Source organism: Callospermophilus lateralis, chromosome 3 (assembly GCF_048772815.1).
Source record: "Callospermophilus lateralis isolate mCalLat2 chromosome 3, mCalLat2.hap1, whole genome shotgun sequence".
NCBI lineage: Eukaryota > Metazoa > Chordata > Mammalia > Rodentia > Sciuridae > Callospermophilus > Callospermophilus lateralis.
In genome coordinates this window covers 33,485,361-33,503,987 of record NC_135307.1, presented here as the reverse complement: position 1 = coordinate 33,503,987, position 18,627 = coordinate 33,485,361, and the positions used below count along the sequence as shown (strand labels likewise).

Here is an 18,627-nt window from a genome sequence, read left to right as displayed (position 1 = left end):
TGGTGGCATATTACCAATAATCCCAGCAACTCAGGAGCTAAGGCAAAAGGATTACAAATTCAAGGCCATCCTCAGCAATGCAGCAAGGCCCTAAGCAATTTAGCAAGACCCTGTCTCAAAATAAAAATAGGGCTGGGGATGTGGCTCAGTTGTTAAGTGCTCCTGGGTTAAATCCTGGGTACAAAAAAATAAATAAAAAACACAGTAATTCCTGGGCATGGTAGGGTACACCTGTAATCCTAGCAACTCAAGAGGCTGATATAGGAGGATTGCAAGTTCAAGGTCAGTCTCAGCAATCTAGAGTGACCCTAAGCAACTTAGTAAAACCCTGTCTCCAAAATAAAAAATAAAAAGGGCTGGGGGTGTAGCTTAGTGGTAAAGCTCCACTGGGTTCAATCCCCAGTACCAAAAGAAGCAAATAACAACAACCAAAAAAAAAAAAAAAACAGTAATTCCACCTCTAGGAATCTACCCTACAAATATATTTATACAAAGTACACAGAAATACTTTTTACTGAACACAAGGGTATTTGTTCATTACCAGCTAATTTTTAACATCAAGAGACTGAACATAACCTAATAGCAAATAGCTGAACAAATTTATTCTATAGAATAGTATGCATCCATTAAAAGGAACCCTGTAGGGCTGGGGATGTGGCTCAAGCGGTAGCGCGCTCGCCTGGCATGCGTGCGGCCCGGGTTCAATCCTCAGCACCACATATAGACAAAGATGTTGTGTCCGTCAAATGCTAAAAAAGATAAATATTAAAATTCTCTCTCCCTCTCTCTCACTCTTTCTAAAAAAAAAAAAAAAAAAAAAAAAAAAAGGAACTCTGTATATTTCTATATATTGAAACTGAAAGATGCCTAAGACAGATTGAAGGTGATTAAAAGGAAGCAATGTATAGTATGATTACATACATAAACACACATATATATATACACACACACATACATACATACATACACATTATACAAGTGAGTGTGTATGTGTGTTCACTGAAGGGGTATAAACCAGACTGTTAATAAGGATAATCCCAGGGCTGGGGTTGTGGCTCAATGGTAGAACACTTGCCTCCTATGTGTGTGAAGCACTGGGTTCAATCCCCAGCACCACATTAAAAAATAGTAATAATAAACAAACAAAATAAAGTTATTGTGTCCATGTATATCTTTTTAGTTGCAGATGGACATGATATCTTTATTTTTATTTATTTATTTTAATGTGGTGCTAAGGATCAAACCCAGGCCTCACAACGTGAGGTAAACACTCTACCACTGAGCGACAACCCCAGCTAACTAAAAATATTTTTAAAAAATAATAAGAACAATCCCTAAGGAACAGTAATGGGAGGGGCTAGGGGCCCTACTCAATACCTGTGTACAATTACTAAGTCCTATTAAATAATTTCTTTAGAACCAGGTACAATGGCATGTGCCTTTATCCCAGATACTCAGGAGGCTAAGGCAGAGGATCAAAAGTTCAAGGCCAGGCTGGGCAACTTAGTGAGATCCTGTCTCACTAAGTAAATTGAGTAAGAAAACTTTGTCCTTTATATATCTCTATATTTTAATTTTAACAAGATAGTCACATTACTTTTAATATTGAAACTTTATTTATAAATATATGTATTTATATTAAATGTCAGTTTGGTAGTGCTGGGTCATAATGACAGCAACTGTTTCAAGAGTAGAAGGGACAGGGGCTGGGATTGTGGCTCAGCGGTAGAGCCCTCCCCTAGCACAGGTGGGACCCAGGTTCAATCCTCAGCACCACATAAAAAATAAAAAGGCGTTGTGTTGTGTCCATCTACACCTAAAAAATAAATATTAAAAAAAAAAAGGAGTAGAAGGGAAAGCCAATATCCCAGAGGAAAAAGACAAAGTAAAATGCGTCAAAACCAAAACAAAAAAAAAAAATCATAAGCAGGGGCTGGGGTTGTGGCTCAGTGTTAGAACCATTATTCCCATTTGCTTTAAGACCTCAGATTTTTGTCTCTTTAGCAGTAGCATATATTCAGAACATCAAATTTATTCTCTTTGTCTCTTAATTTCTGTCTTCCCGGATGTCCTAACCCCTTATATATGCTGACTAGTTAATTTTAACATTTCTGTGCCCTGGCAAAATTAGCTAGCACACCAGAAATAGTAAGCTAAAAGGCATTATCTTTCTGTCCCTAACCTTGTGTAACTATTTCTGTTCTGCCAGCAAGTTCAAATGAGTTAGTATATATTACAGTGGTAATATTACTAATTATATATTGTGTATGTGTGTGTGGTGTGCTGGGCATTGAACCCAGGGCCTCACACACCCTAGGCAAGTGGCAAGCACTCTACCACTGAGGTACATGCCCAGTCCAATTGTATACTTCTTTTTGCTGGGATTACAGGTATGCACAAACATGCCCACCTCCTGAGGATCCATAAAGGGAGGTAAGTACAAAGGGCCTATGGACTCTTGTGCTGATTAATAGAGCTTTCTGGGGACAGTCTTAAACAGCCTATCAATATGGTTCAGTTTTCATATTTAATTTCTCAAGTAATACTTTTGAGTGCACAAAGGTTTGTAGTTTGGTAGTTAAGTGCCCCTGGGTTCAAACCCCAGTACCAAAACAAAAGTTCAGAAGAGAAACTTAACCAATTTGTCATATTATATGTTTAAGTCTAGTGACTTTGAGTTCTTTCTCTCCATTCCAGTATCCTTCATTTTCCTGCAATTCCTCAACACAAATTCTGACTTCCAAACAAGTCTATGAAAGCAACAATTCCCTTTTTTGGAATTCTTACAAACCTTAAATTTTATATCAACATAATTTATCCACTTGATCCTATTTTAGGTCATCCTACATTTTTTTTTTTTTTTTTTTTTGGTATCAGGGATTGAACCCAGGAGTGCTCAACTACTGAGCCACATCCCCAGCCCTTATTATTTTTTATTTTGAGATAGGGTCTCACTAAGTTGCTTAGGGCCTCATTAAGTTGCTGAGGTTGGCTTTGAACTTGCAATTCTCCTGCCTTAGCCTCCTGAGCAGCTGGGATTACAAGCATGGGTCACCATATCTGGCTCCTCCTATATTCTTAAAGTTTCTAACAAAGTTCATAATCCTCAATTAGACCTTAATTTTTCATTCAACAAATATTTATTGACTACCTACAAATGTGCCAGAGAGAATGGCTCAAAGAAGATAATTGTTTTCTACATCATTTGTAATCCTATAAGATTCTTTTTTTTTTTTTTTTTTTTGAGAGAGAGAGAGAGAATTTTAATATTTATTTTTTAGTTTTCAGCAGACACAACATCTTTCTTTGTATGTGGTGCTGAGGATTGAACCCGGGCCGCACGCATGTCAGGCGAGCGCGCTACCGCTTGAGCCACATCCCCAGCCCCTATAAGATTCTAATACAGTGATTTTTTAAAATATATTTGTGAATATTTATTAACATACATGTATGTCCTCAATACGTGTATGTAACTGATTCCCAATTTACAGCTTAACAGTTTTTTGGTTTTAGATGGTGTGAAAATAATATGTAGTAGAAACTATACTTTGAATTTTGAACGTTGATCTTTTCCCAGACTAGTGATATGCAGTATGACACTCTCTCCTGACATTGAGCAGGGGCAGTGAGCTGCTGCTCCTAGTCAGCTGTGCAATTACAAGGGTACAAAATCTGTACTCTGCAGTGAAACTGTGTTACTAAGCCATGATATTTGGTAGGCCAGGGGCATTAAATGCACTTTTGACTTATTATATTTTAAGTTTATAATGGGTTGGGGACATACTCCCTTCATAGATTGAGGAGCATCCATAGTTTCAAAAGAGATTCGAGGCTGAAATGGTTAATATTTATAAATGGAGTCAAAATGGCAAAAATTGAATGATCTGTCTGAACCCTCCTCTAAAGAATCCTTTCCTTTACACATCCCAGAGTAAAGCTGCTCACCTTACATGGACTTAAAGACAAGGGCATCTGTCCAGCTGAGCATGAATCACAATGTAGAGTGAAGGGTATGAGAACAAGAAGTAGGCAAGGATCCAAACAGGAGACAGAACTGTTGAAGCAAGTCCTCATTTACACCAAACCAAACAAACTTCTATTATTGTGTAATGTACACTTAAATAAATAACTTACATTTCCCATCAAGCTCATTTAAATTGGATTTGAACTTCAAACATGTGGCTACTAAGCACACTGTCATTATTTACAGTCCTGTGTCATACACGATGATTACTCCAGTGTACTTACTGTCTTAGGACATTTCTGAGATATGGGTGTCACTATGATGTCATCACTGTCTGTAGTTTGTGCTTCACTGGCTTCAGAAGCTTGTTCACAGAATTCTTGATCTGCTAGAGAAGAGGCTGACGTTACATAACTGGTTCAAAGTACTCTGTCCAGCCCAAGAAAAGAGCCAACACCCACATCTCTGATTCCTTGTCTGACCACTAAATCTAAGTGTCTAGACTTTTACTTCACTAGCTAAGAATCAAATCCAATTTTTCAAGGCTCACATCTGAAAGAAAAAAAAATTTAAAAAAAGGAAAGATGGAAGAACAGAAACAGAGAGCAATGGAGGGAGGAAAGAGTAAAGAAGGCAAAAAGGAATGCAGGAGGGAAAGAAGGCAGGCAGGAAGAAAAGCAGGCGGGGAGGTTGAGGGCTTCCTGTAGGGCCAAGAAAATTACCAAGTTGAGGAAAAGCAGTGCAAATCAAGTATGACAACTGTATTTTTCAAAGATGGTCTCGAAACAATATGCATTCCCTTCTCACAGTGTGATCTCCCACTTCTATTGTGTAATGAGGTCTATGTCCCTCCATTTCAACTGAAGGGGATCTTTGTGACTGTCTCAACCAAAAGAGTATGGTAGGAGTCATGCTGTGTAACCTCTAAAATGTGGCCCCTTGATCTCTCAGGGGTCTCTCAGGTGGAAGCCAGCCAGCAAGTGTGGAAACTCAATCAAATTGCTCAAGAGGGCCCATGTGGAGAGGAGCTGGGACCCCAGGCCCCTAGCCACTGCAGAACTCCCAAATGAAAATCAGGACCACATGAAGTCATTAGAGTGCGACATCATGCAAGTTGAACCCATGTGTTCCCCAGCTGAGCTATCTGAAGTTATGTGAAGGAGAATGACCCTTACCCCCGTGACCTGCCTAAACTACAGATTAGGGAGCAAAATAAATGGTTACTGTTGTTTTAAGCCACTAAATTTTAGGGAGGACTGTTACATGACAATAGGTAACTAAAAGTCAGAAAGTCTGTGTCTCCTTCCAAGTCCTAGAGTTGTCTGTTCTATAGAGGTTCTCACAGGGAAAAGGTCTGAGATGACACGGGGAAGCAAAAGCAAAGTTTGCTAAGGGGCACAAAGCTTTGCCAACATCTAAAACCTTTTCCTAGTGATCTTCATCTAACAACCATGTAGATCTTTCTCTTAAAGATTAATAAACTCTTTTTAAACAACTACAGCATCTTGCCTCTGACATGTCTATCTGGACATCTGAAACCAGGTAGATTTTAGCTTTTTTTTTTCTCTAAATATTTATTTATTTATTGTAATTGAACACAATACCTTTATTTTATTTATTTTTATGTGGTGCTGAGGATCGAACCCAGGGGCTCGCATGTGAGAGGTGAGCACTCTACCACTGAGCCACAACCCTAGCCCCTTCTTTTTTTTTTTTTAGAGAGAGAGAGAGAGAAAAAAAAATTTTTTTTTTTTTTGAGAGAGAATTTTAATATTTATTTTTTAGTTTTCGGCGGACACAACATCTTTGTTTGTATGTGGTGCTGAGGATCGAACCCGGGCCGCACACGTGCCAGGCGAGCACGCTACTGCTTGAGCCAAATCCCCAGCCCGAGAGAGAGAAAATTTTTAATATTTATTTTTTTGTTTTCGGCGGACTCAACATCTTTGTTTGTGGTGCTGAGGATCGAACCTGGGCCGCACACATGCCAGGCGAGCGCGATACTGCTTGAGCCACATCCCCAGCCCTTTTTTTTTTAATATATATTTTTAATTGTTGATTGACCATTATTTTATTTATTTATTTATTTATATGTGGTGCTGAGAATCAAGCCCAGTGCCCCACACATACTAGGCAAGCACTTTACCACTGAGCCACAACCCCAGTTCCAGATTTTAGCTTCTTGTGTCAACTGAAGCTCTTATTTTCTGAAGAGTGACATTAAAAAAATAACAATTTGGCATCTACAGAAATGGAATTCTAATTATGACAATAGTTGACTATAAATAGTACATGATTTTTAATTACCTCCTGTCCTATATCTCACATGTTTTTTGAGAATATTAATATTTATTTTTTAGTTCTCGGCAGACACAACATCTTTCTTTGTATGTGGTGCTGAGGATCGAACCCGGGCCGCATGCATACCAGGCGAGTGCGCTAGCACTTGAGCCACATCCGCAGCCCTCACATTTTCAATAAAGAAAAAAGAATAATGGCAACAGGTCAGACTTGATCAAATACCTGAGTTCTTTTCTTATTTGTATCCCTTTAATTTCTTTTGTCTGTCTAATTGCTCTGGCTAGTTTTCAGAACTATGCTGAATAGAAGTAGTGATAGAGGGCATCCTTGTCAGTTGGTTTTATTTGTTGTTGTTGTTGTTTTAATTTTTAGATGGACACAATACCTCTATTTTATTTATTTATGTGGTACTGAGGATCTAGCCCAGGGCCCCAGGAATGGAAGGCAAGTACTTCACCATTGAGCCACAATTCTAGCCCTCCTTGTCAATTTCTAAAGGGAGTGCTTTCAATTTTTCTCCATTTAAAATGATATTGGCCTTGGGCTTAGCATAGATAGCTTTTACAATGTTGAGGTATATTCTTACTATCCCTAGTTTTTCTAGTGTTTTGAACATGAAGGTGTGCTGTATTTGGTCAAATGTTTTTTCTCCATTTATTGAGATGATCATATAATTTTTGTGTTGATGTGATGCATTACATTTATTGATTTCCAGATGTTGAACAAACCTTGCATCCCTGAGATGAACCCCATTAACTGTGGTGCACTATTTTTTAAATATGGTTTTGTATGTGATTTGCCAGAATTTTATTGAGAATTTTTCCATCTATGTTCATCAGGGTTATTGGTCTGAAGTTTTCTTTCCTTGATGTGTCTTTGGTTTTGGTACCAGCAAGTTACTAGCCTCATAGAATGAGTGTGGAAGGGTTCCCTCCTTTTCTATTTCATGGAATAATTAGAGGAGTATTGGTGTTAATTCTTCTTTGAAGGTCTTGTATTTTTGGCTCAGAATCCCTCTGGTCCTGGGCTTTTCTTTTTTCGTAGGCTTTTATGGTGTCTTCTATTTCATTGCTTGAAATTAATCTGTTTAAATTGTGTATGTTGGACTGGGGATGTGGCTCACACGGTAGCGCACTCGCCTGGCAGGCATACGGCCCGGGTTCAATCCTCAGCACCACATACAAACAAAGATGTTGTGTCCGCCGAGAACTAAAAAATAAATATTAAAAATTCTCTCTCTCTCTCTCTCCCACTCTCTCTTTTAAAAAAAAAATTGTGTATGTCCTGATTCAGTTTGGTTAGATTATATGCCTCTAGAAATTTGCCAATGTCTTCAAGATTTTTCTATTTTATTGGAGTATAAATCTTCAAAATAGTTTCTAATTATCTTCTGTATTTCAGTTGTATCTGTGATGATATTTCCTTTTTCATAATGAATTTTAGTAATTTACATTTTTCTTTTTCTCTTTGTTAGTATGGCTAAGGGTTTATCAATATTATTTATTTTTCCAATTATCAAATTTTTGAGTTGTTTCAATCTCATTGATTTCAGCTCTGATTTTAATTATGTCCTATATTCTACTACTTTTAGTGTTGATTTGTTCTTTTTCTAGGACTTTGAGATATAATGTTAGGTCATTTATTCATTGACTTTCTATTCTTTTAATGAATGAGCTCAATGCACTGAACTTTTCTCTTATCGCTGCCTTAATAGTGTCCTAGAAATTTTGATTTGTTGTATCAGTGTTCTCATTTACCTCAAAGTATTTTTTTTTTATTTCATCCCTGATTTCTTCTGGTATCCATCCATCATTCAATAGCATATCATTTAGTCTCTAGGTGTTGGAGTAACTTCTATTTTTTATTTTATTGTTGATTTCTAATTTCATTCCATTATGATCTGATAGAATGCAGGGTAGTATCTCTAATTTTTTTGTACTTGCTAAGACTTACTTTGTGGCATAAGATACAGTGTATTTTAGAGAAGGATCCATGTGCTGCTGAGAAGAAAGTTTACTCACTCATTGATGGATGAAATACTCTATATATGTGCATGCATTGAGTCCAAATTATTGATTGTATCATTTAGTTCTATATTTTGTTTAGAAGATCTATCCAGTAGTGAGAGAGGTGTGTTAAAGTCATCTAGTATTATTGTGTTGTGGTCTATTTGATTCTTTTTTTCTTTTTTGGATCCATGTGTTTTTTTTTTTCATCCTTTCACCTTCAGTCTATGGATATCTTTGCCTATGAGGTGAGTCTCTTGGAGACAGCATCTATTATTGGAGCATCTTGGTTTGTTTGGGGGACTTTTTTAAATACAATCTGTCAGCGTATGTCTTTTTTTTGGGGGGTGGGGAGGGTATTGGGATTGAACCCAGGGGTGCTCGGCCATCAAGCCACATCCCTAGCCCTTCCTTATTTTTTATTTTGAGACAGGGTCTCACTGAATTGCTTAGGGCCTGGCTAAATTGCTGAGATTGGCTTTGAACTTGCAATCCTCTTGCTTCAGTCTACTTAGATGCCGGGATTCCAGGCATGTGCCACTGTGCCCAGCAGTCTATGTTTTTTGATTGATGAGTTTAGGCCATTAACATTCAAGGTTATTATTGAGAAATGATTTGTATTCCCATTAATTTTGGTTTATTTCTGGTTTTCAATTTGACTTAATTTCTACTTTGATTGTCTTTTCCTTAACTGTAGTTCCTCCCCTTGCTGGTATTTACTTTTTATTTTTCATTTCTTCCTCATGAAATATTTTCCTGAGAATGTTTGGAAGTGCAGGCTTTCTAGTTGTGAATTCTTTTAATTTTTGTTTATCATGGAAGGTTTTTATTTCATTTTCAAATCTGAAGCTTAATTTTACTGGATATAAAATTCTTGGTTGGCATCCATTTTCTTTCAGAGCGTGGTATATGTTATTCCAGGACCTCCTAGCATTAAGGGTCTAGGTTGAGAAATTAGCTGATATCTGAATTGGTTTCCCCCTGTATAAAATCTAATACTTTTCTCTTATGGCTTTTAAAATTCTATCCTTATTCTGTATTTTCATTATAGTGTACCTTGGTGTGGGTATGTTGTAATTTTGTGCATTTGGAATCCTATAAGCCTCTTCTATTTAATTTTTCATTTCATTCTTCAAGTTTGGGAAATTTTCTGATATTATTTCATTGAAAAGATTGTGCATTCCTTTGGTTTGTATCTCTGTGCATTCTTCTAACCTAATAAATCTTAAATTTGGTCTTTTCATGTTATCCTATAATTCTTAGAAGTTCTATGTGGTCAATTTTATTTTCAAGATTATATATTTGGGGCTGGGATTGTGGCTCAGTGGTAGAATGCTTGCCTAGCATGAGTGAGGCACTGGATTAAATTCTCAGTACTGCATATAAACAAACAAAATAAAGTCCATAGACAACCAAAAAAAAATTTAAAAAATATTATATATTTTGTCTTCATTGCCTGAGGTTCTGTCTTCCAAGTGGTCTAGTCTGTTGGTGATACTTTCCAATGAATTTTTAATTTGGTTTATTGATTCCTTCATTTTGAGGATTTCTGCTTGATTTATTTTTATCATCTCTATCCCTTTATTGAAGTGATCTTTTACTTCCTGAAATTTATCTCTGATTTCACCCTACAATCATCCTTTATGTCATGGATCAGTTTAAATATGTACATTCTGAACTCCTTCTCTGACATTTTTTCTACTGTGTTGTCAATGGATTCTATTATTGGAGCATCCTAGTTTGTTTGGGGGGCTTTGTTCCCTTGTTTTTTCATGTTGTTCATGTGTCTTCCCATTTTGCAGTGTGGATCTAAGGTAGTACAGTATTTACCCTGTAGACTTACTGTGTCCCTAAAGGTTTCAAGTACCTCGCCTTTAAGGGGGAGATCAATATTAACAGCAGCCAATGCAAACAATATACAGCCTTGATCCAAACAGCTCCTATTAAGAAGTCAGGCACTTCTCTCCCAGGCAATCCTGAGGGCTGAGGGCTAGATTTTATGTGCCTGTCACAGATTGCTGTTCTGTATGGGGCAGATCAGGACTAGGCACAAAGAGCTGTGGGCTGGCCACACAGCTATAAGCAATGGCCTATGAAGACAAATACTATTTTAATGCCAGATTTTTTTTTTTTTTAAGAGAGAGTGAGAGAGGGAGAGAAGAGAGAAAGAATTTTAATATTTATTTTTTTTAGTTATCAGCGGACACAACATCTTTGTTTGTACCTGGTGCTGAGAATCGAAACTGGGCAGCACGCATACCAGGAGAGCGCGCTACCACTTGAGCCACATCCCCAGCCCCTAATGCCAGATTTTTGAAAATCAAAGTTTGTGTTAAAATTCACAATGAGCCAATCCCTAAAAAACAATGCCGAATGTCTTCTCTGATACAAGGGGGATGACTCAAAATGGGGTAGGGAGGAAGAGCATGAGAAGAAGTTACCTCTAGATAGGGAAGAGAGGAGGGAGGGAAAGGGAGGGAGAGGGGAATTGCACAGAAGACAGAAGGAGACCCTCATCGTTATACAGAATACATGTATGATGATGTGAGGAAAAAGAAAAAAAAAAAGAGTGATTGGGTAGAGAGAAATGATGGAAGGGGAGGGGAGAGAATGGGGGTAAAGGAAACACAGCAGAATAAAATAGACTTTATTATTGTTGTATGTATATACGTGACTACATGACCCATGTGATTCTGCAACCTGTACACTCAGAAAAATGAGAAATTATACCCCATCTGATTCAAATGGGTATGTCAAGATCATTGTACTGTCACATGTAACTAATTAAAACAAAAAAAAAATTCACAATGAACAAACATCAAAATTTTAAATAAAGACAAGCTAAGTTTATTAAAATTACCTTGCTTTGATTTCTATTTGTACTACTGAGTATTCATCTCTAAACACTATAGTTTAGATTTGCCCATTTTTGAAGTCTATAAAAATAGAAGCATACCTTATATGTAATGTATGTTATGTTTGGGTTCTTTCACTCATAATTATATTTTCAAGAGTCATTCATATTGTTGACAGAAGCTACAGGTCTTTTTTTCCTATACAGTATTTCATTACATGCATGTAACATAGTTTACTAATCACTCTACTACTAATGAACATTTGTGTTGCTTATACTATATTGTTCTAAAGAACAAATATATCATGATGTAGCACTGCACATGGCTGACCTTCCTTTTTGTAGAGTGGGTTTCAAATCTTTTGCCCACTTTTCTACTGGCTTTTCCTTTTCCTTTTTTTTTATTTTGGAGGGGAGTACCAGGATTGAAGTCAGGGGCACTCAACCACTGAACCACATTCCTAGCCCCTTTTTATATTTTATTTAAAGACAGGGTCTCGCTGAGTTGCTTAGCACCTCGATTTTGCTGATGCTGGCTTTGAACTCTGGGTCCTCCTGCCTCAGCCTCGCAAGCCACTGGGATTACAGTTGTGTGCCACCATGCCTGCCCCTCCCCCCTTTTTTTCTTTTGATTTGCAAGAGTTCTGTATATTTTTGGGGCCCTTTGATGGTTATGCATGTTGCAAATATCTTTTCGACCTTGTAGCTTGTCTGTATGATCTCTTGATGAGCAGAAAATCTTGGCTTTAAGGTAGGCTACTTTATAGTTTCCTTTTTTTTTTTTTTTTCAGTACTGGGGATTGAACTCACAAGCATTCTGCCAGTTAATTAAGCCCTCAGACCTTTTTTATTTTATTTTGAGGCAAAGTATCACTACATTACCCGTCTGGTCTTGAATTTGTAATTCTCTTGCCTCTGAAATATAATAATCTAGTTGCTGTGAACTGTACCTCTTTATGTGATTCTGCATTTTCCTGAGGACCAATGATGTTGACTTTCTTTTTCATATGCTCATTAACCATTTGTATATTGTCTTTGGTGAAATTTCTATTCAAATTGGGGTGTTTTATTATTTACTTGTAGGAGTCCTTTATAGATTATGGATACAAGTCCTTTGCCAGAAATGTGACTTGCAGATGTTTTTCACTAGTCCATATCTTGTCTTTTCAATTTCTTAATGGTATCCTTTGAATAGCATATGTTTATTATTTTACAAAAGTTCAATTTATCAATTATTATTGATCAATTATTATTTTGTCATATCCAAGAAATATTGTCTCATCTAAGGTTAAGATTTTTTTCTGTTTCCTTTTAGAAATTTTATAGTTTTGGTTCTGATATTTAGATCTATGATCCACTTTGATCAATTTTTGCACATAGTGTGATATAAGGGTCTAAGTTATTTTTTGCTTCCCTAATTGTTCCCATACCATTTTTTGGAAAGATTGGTATTTCCCCACTGAATTGCTTGGAATCTTTGTGGGAAATCAATTGACAACAAATATAAGGGTTAACTAATTCAGTCATTCTAGATATAGGCTTATCAAGTTTGTTGATCTTTTTTTTTTGGGGGGGTACTGGGGATTGAACTTTGGGTCACTCAACCACTGAGCCACATTCCCAGTCCTTTTTTATATTTTATTTAGAGACAGATCTCACTGAATTGCTTAGGACCTCCTTGTTTGCTGAGGCTAGCTTTGAACTTGAGATCCTCCTGCGTCAGCCTCCTGAGCTAATGGAATTATAGGCGTACGCCATGGTGCCTGGAAAGTTTGTTGATCTTTTAAAACAATTTTTAGGTTCACTGATTTGCTCTATTCTTTTTCTGTTTGCTATTCATTGATTTCTACTCTGATATTTTTTATTTCCTTCTTTAGGTTTGATTTTTTTTTTTCCTAGCTTCTTGAAGTGAAGCTGAGATTATTGACTTGATATTTTTATTTTTTTACTAATTTAACCATTAAAGGCTATAAAAATTTCCTTATAAGCACTGCGTTAGTTTCACTTCATGAGCTGTATAATGCTGCACTTTCATTTTTTTCATTCCATTTAATATAATTTCTAACCTTTGGTAATATTTCTTTTTTGACTCATAAGTGTGTTAATTAATTCCCAAATATTTGTAATTGTCTGCATTCATTTCTTATGAGTGTCATAACAAATTAGTAGAAACTTGGAAGAATTAAATAACAAAAAAATATATATATTGTCCTAGAATTCTGGAGATCCCAAGTCCAAAATCAGGGTTTGGCAAACTATGTTTCCACCAAAGGCTTTCAGAAACAGTCTGCCACTTCCTTTTTCTTCTCTCTTTTAATTTTATTATTTATTTATTTATTTATTTGGTATCAGGGCACTTAACCACTGAGCCACATTCCCAAGCCTTTTTATGTTTTATTTTGAGACAGAGCCTCACTAAATTGCTTAGGCTGGTTTTGAAGTCAAGATCCTCCTTGGGCTGGGGATGTGGCTCAAGCGGTAGCGCTCTCCCCTGGCATGTGTGCAGCCCGAATTCGATTCTCAGCACCACATACAAAGATGTTGTGTCCGCCGATAACTAAAAAATAAATAAATATTCTTTCTCTCTCTCTCTCTCTCTCTCTCTCTAAAAAAAAAAAAAAAAAAAGAAGAAGAAGATCCTCCTTTCTCAGCCTCCTGAGCTGCTGGTGTGCACTACCATGTCCAGCTCTTTTTTTATTTTTTTCCTTGCCTTTTCCAGCTTATGGTCACTCCAGGTGTTCTTTGGCTTGTGGCTACACAAATCTCTGCCACCACCATCCGATTGCCTCTCCTCTCCTGTGTGTGTCATTGGATTTAAGGTCCACTTAGATCTTCATTTTAAGATCTTTATTTAGCTTAATTACATCTGCAAATAACTTTTTCCCAAATAAGGCAATATTTATAGGTTCTAGGATTCAGGACGTGGACTTTTTTTTTTTTTTTCCCCCTGGGGGCTACTGTTCCATCCACCACATTATCTATTTAAATTCCAAATATATTTAAACCCACACACTAGTATTTCTGCTTTATATAGTCATTTACATAGAATGTTCTTTGCTTTTCTTCCTTACTGCATCTTTGTGTTTCTTTCTAGGATAATTTTCCTTCAGCCTAAAGAATGACTTTTTTATATGTGGCTTGGAGGCAAACTGTTTTCATTTGTCTGAAAATGCCTATTCTGTTTCCATTCTGGGAGAATATTTTTATTGGGTGGGGTACTCTTTCTTAGCAGTTCATTATTTTCTTTCAGCACATTGAAAATATCTTCTCCTGGGCACAGTGGCATACTGTAATCCCAGCAACTCGGGAAGCTGAGTCTAGAGGATCAAAAGTTTGAGGGCAGCCTCAACAATTTAGAAATTGAAAAGAAAATAATGCAAAAGGGCTGGAGATGGGGCTAGGGTTGTAGCTCAGTGGTAGAGCGCCTGCCTAGCATGCATGAGGCACTATGTTTGATCCTCAGCACCACATAAAATAAATAAATGAAATAAAGGAATTATCTCCATCTACAACTAAAAAAAGGGGGTGGTGCCTGGAGATGTAGTTTACTGGTAAAGTGCTCCAGTACGGCCTCCTGTCCTCCATCAAAAAAAGAAAATATCTTCTTTTCTGGCTAGGCTGGTAACCCTTAACAAGTCAGCTACTCTTCTCACTGATATACCAATGGTTGTCTATTTCTCATAAAGGGTTGCTTTTAATATTTTCTCTTTGATTTTATTTTCTGAATTTTTACTCCAATCATACCTAGATTTGAATTTACTTTTTCTTAATGTGTATGAGTTCATTTCATTGACTCAATATATTTTATTAGTTCTGGGAAACTCTAAGTCATTATTTACTGTCTCTGTCCTTCTTCCTTTTTCTCTCTTATTTAATAAAGTGTAGCTTTGACCTCTTCATTTTATCCATATGTCTCTTCTTCTTTTCTTTTTGTATTTTCCTTTTTTAAATTTTTTTTCCTATTTTAAAAATTGTTGATGAACCTTTATTTTGTATGTATGTATGTAGGTATGTATATATGAATATGCAGTATTGAGAATCAAACCCAGTGCCTTACACATGTTAGGCAAGCTCTCTACAAGCTGACCTATAACCCCAGCCCTGTATTTTCCTTCCTGTCTCTGCTTGCTTTACTCTGGGTATTTTCATTAATTCTCATGTCAGTTTCAACCTATCTCTTTCAACCTATCTCTTTCTAAAGTTTCTATATTTATTACTTCTATAATTTATATTAGTTCACTTCTAAATCTGTTACATATTTTAAAAATATTTTGTAATGATTTAGAAAAAAACAAATGGGTGCACAAATTATTAAACAAAATGACACAATGAGCAAGATATATGTACAATCTCTAAATAACTTCTCATAGATTATGCAATGATTACAAAGGAAAAAAGGTAATTTGACAGATCCTTTTTTTTTTTTTAGTACCAAAGATTGAACCCAGGGGCACTCAATCACTGAGCCACATCCCCAATCTTTTTTATTTTTTATTTTGAGACAGGGTTGCTGAGGTTAGCTTTGAACTTGTGATCCTCCTGTCTCAGCCTCCTGAGCTTTAGACGCTTTCTTAACCAAGTGATCAATGCTAACATCACTATAAGAGTACAAACTGGCATCATGTACCACCTAACCATGATGTACTGTGTTATTCCTGTAAAAAAAATCATAATCTAAATCTAATTATGAAAAAGCATCAGAAAATCTAAATTAAGGAAAACTCTACAGAAAAACTCACTTATATCTTCCAAAGATAATAATATTATGAGAGTCAAAGAAAAGAGGAAGAAATGTTGCAGGTTAAAGTAGACTAAAGAAAGGTGATTAAATTCAATGCACAATGCTGGACTGAAAAACAATAAACAAACAAACAAACAAAAAACGAAAAACAGCTTGATCTAAAGAACTTCATTGGAACAAACAACTAGAAAATTCTCAACATGGACTAGACATGTCATTACTATACTACGATAATATAATTCCCCCTTTTTAGGAAAACAATTATAGTAGTAAGAAGGTATAATATTTGCAAATTAGATGCTTCAGAAAAATGTGATAAAGTAAATAGTGGCAAAACATTAAAAACTGACAAATTTGGGTGAAGGGTATATGTGTTTTTTTTGGTCTGGCGTTGTGGCTCAGGTAGAGTATTTGTCAAGCATGCATGAGGGACTGGGGTTGGAGGAGGACGAGGAAAAGAAGAAAGAAGAGGAGAATGGGATGGGGAGAAGTAAGAAGAAGATCTGAAAATATATGATATGTGTGTGTATGTGTGTGTGTGTGTGTGAGAGAGAGAGAGAGAGAGAGAAAGAGCACACGCTATTTATGTAGCTTTTCTGTAAGTGCGAAATTATTTTATTTTTTATTTATTTATTTATTTTTTAGGAGAGAGAGAATTTTAATATTTTATTTTTTTTAGTTCTCAGCAGACACAACATCTTTGTTGGTATGTGGTGCTGAGGACTGAACCCGGGCCGCACACACGTGGGGCTAGTGCACTACCACCTGAGCCACATCCCCAACCCCATCAAAATTATTTTAAAACAAAATTACTTTAGGATGCTGGACTGGGGCTGTAGCTCAGTGGTAGAGTGCTTGCCTAGCATGCATGAGGCACTGAGTTCAATCCTCAGTACCACATAAAAATAAACAAGTAAAAAAAGTAAGTAAAAAACTTAAGATGCCAATTTTCATAGCCCCATTTTCTCCCAAAAACTTAAAGCTCAGCTCTTATCTCCATGAAGGTGGTAAACACAGTTGTGCAGTTTATGTCAGATAACTCCAATGTCAAGAATCCTGGTAGACGTCAAATCAACCCTTACTCCAAAAAGCAATTTTGCATCTTAGGGTATAAGAGGCTCACAATAGAGCTGTCCTCATGGTCCCAGACAAGAAAGTGGGAAATTCTATCCTGGGCAGACAATTGCTTACCCTGGGAAGACGCTGAATTTGAACTACATACCTACTTCCCCACCCCAAAAGTCCACCCAAAGTATGGTTCAACCTCTTCTCAGCCTCCTCCAGACTGGCAATGTCCCAGGGCTGAAGCTGTTCCAACTCACCTCTCTGAGCTCCAGGCATTTCCCTGGTCTAGGTTAGGTAATTCTACCCTTTCTTATTGGCACTTTAATGCTTTTAAGAAACATTAAGAAGATATTTTTAAAATATACTTACTTTAGCTTTCTAACTGTCATTCATGGGAGAATTAATCCAAATTACCTAGTTTGCCTTTAGGATGATCTGAAATCATCTATTTTTTATTTATTTTTTATTCAAAGCCTTACCATAATTTTTAAAAAATTTTGAATTAACTTCACAAATGAACCAGTCACATTCCTCCTAATTCTTTGTAACAATAATTCCCAAGACCCTGAAACAAATCAACATTTTATAAATAGTAGGTCACTAAACTAGCTAGCCAACTAGCTACATATACAGTCCTTTCACTAAGAATTCCAGCCTTGGTTGGCCTAACCCTCATACTTGTAATCCAAGTCAGGCTTAGAGACTTACATACTAACTTCTCATTAAAAGATTAACAAGGCCAGATAAAGCCAGTCAGTAATTAGCTTTATAAAATCATTAAATGATTAAATAGAAAACTTAGATTTTTAGAAAGACAATACCATTTATAGGATGTGGGGGTTCCTCTTCTTTCAGTGTTGACTGTGATAATGTCATTTCCTTTTCGTTGGTCTGAGTTTTAAGACCATCATCTATGTTAAGCCCTGAGAATTTCCACTCGGTATAGTTCACCTGCTTCCGAATAAGAATAATATTATGTAAGTGGTCATATATTTGTTTTCTTTTTCTTTCTTTCTTTCATACTAGCTCTAACACACATATATACACATGTATATGTTATTAAAGTTCTAAGTATAAATTGTAAAGTACATAATATAGTGAATTAAATTGTATTTGACATGAAGCAAACAGTCCAAGGATTCATTAAACTACTTGTCTTTGTGAAAACAAAAGCTAGCCACAAATAGCTATGATTATTACTTATGTATCTTCATCTGCTTCTATCTCTGAGAATAAGATGTGGGGATACTACAACCCATTTTTTAGTTCTTCAGGGGTTTCAAGATCTTACTTGTAATGTATTTCCATTTAAGACATTACGACTAAGATACTCCATTCTATTCTTTCCTTGGACAACTATTTTTTTTCCATGTTTTCTTCTTGAGTAGCTTGCAACCTGGTGTTCCTTTTCTTTTTTTTCTCCCATCTGAGGAAGTTTTCTCTTTGCTTGATACTGGTCAGCTTCAATGGGAATCTCAGAAAATGCTATCTGGTCCTGAACAGAAGAATCAGAGACAAACTTAAAGATGATAGTTTAACAATCTTGATACTCAAGAAAGGGACTTATGAATTAGCATTAGATTTCATTTTTCTCCTGCCATGGAACTGAAAGACACTGTCTCTCCTCTCCACAATAAATACAGGGTTTTGGTCCATCAATAGCCTCCAGAGCTGGGCACAGTGGCACACTCCTGTA

The 18,627-nt window shown here is 36.4% G+C and overlaps 1 protein-coding gene across 1 annotated transcript in view; it reads right to left on the bottom strand.

The window, feature by feature from the left end:
• Rpgrip1 (RPGR interacting protein 1) overlaps window positions 1-18,627 on the bottom strand; it is a 63,230-nt gene that overhangs the window by 12,924 nt on the left and 31,679 nt on the right. Inside the window, exons 19-21 of the mRNA XM_077109056.1 lie at window positions 18,223-18,426; window positions 17,753-17,885; window positions 4,249-4,349 (exon numbers count right to left, since the gene is read on the bottom strand). Coding sequence (XP_076965171.1) covers window positions 4,249-4,349; window positions 17,753-17,885; window positions 18,223-18,426 — 438 coding nt within the window. The remainder of the gene's footprint in view (window positions 1-4,248; window positions 4,350-17,752; window positions 17,886-18,222; window positions 18,427-18,627) is intronic.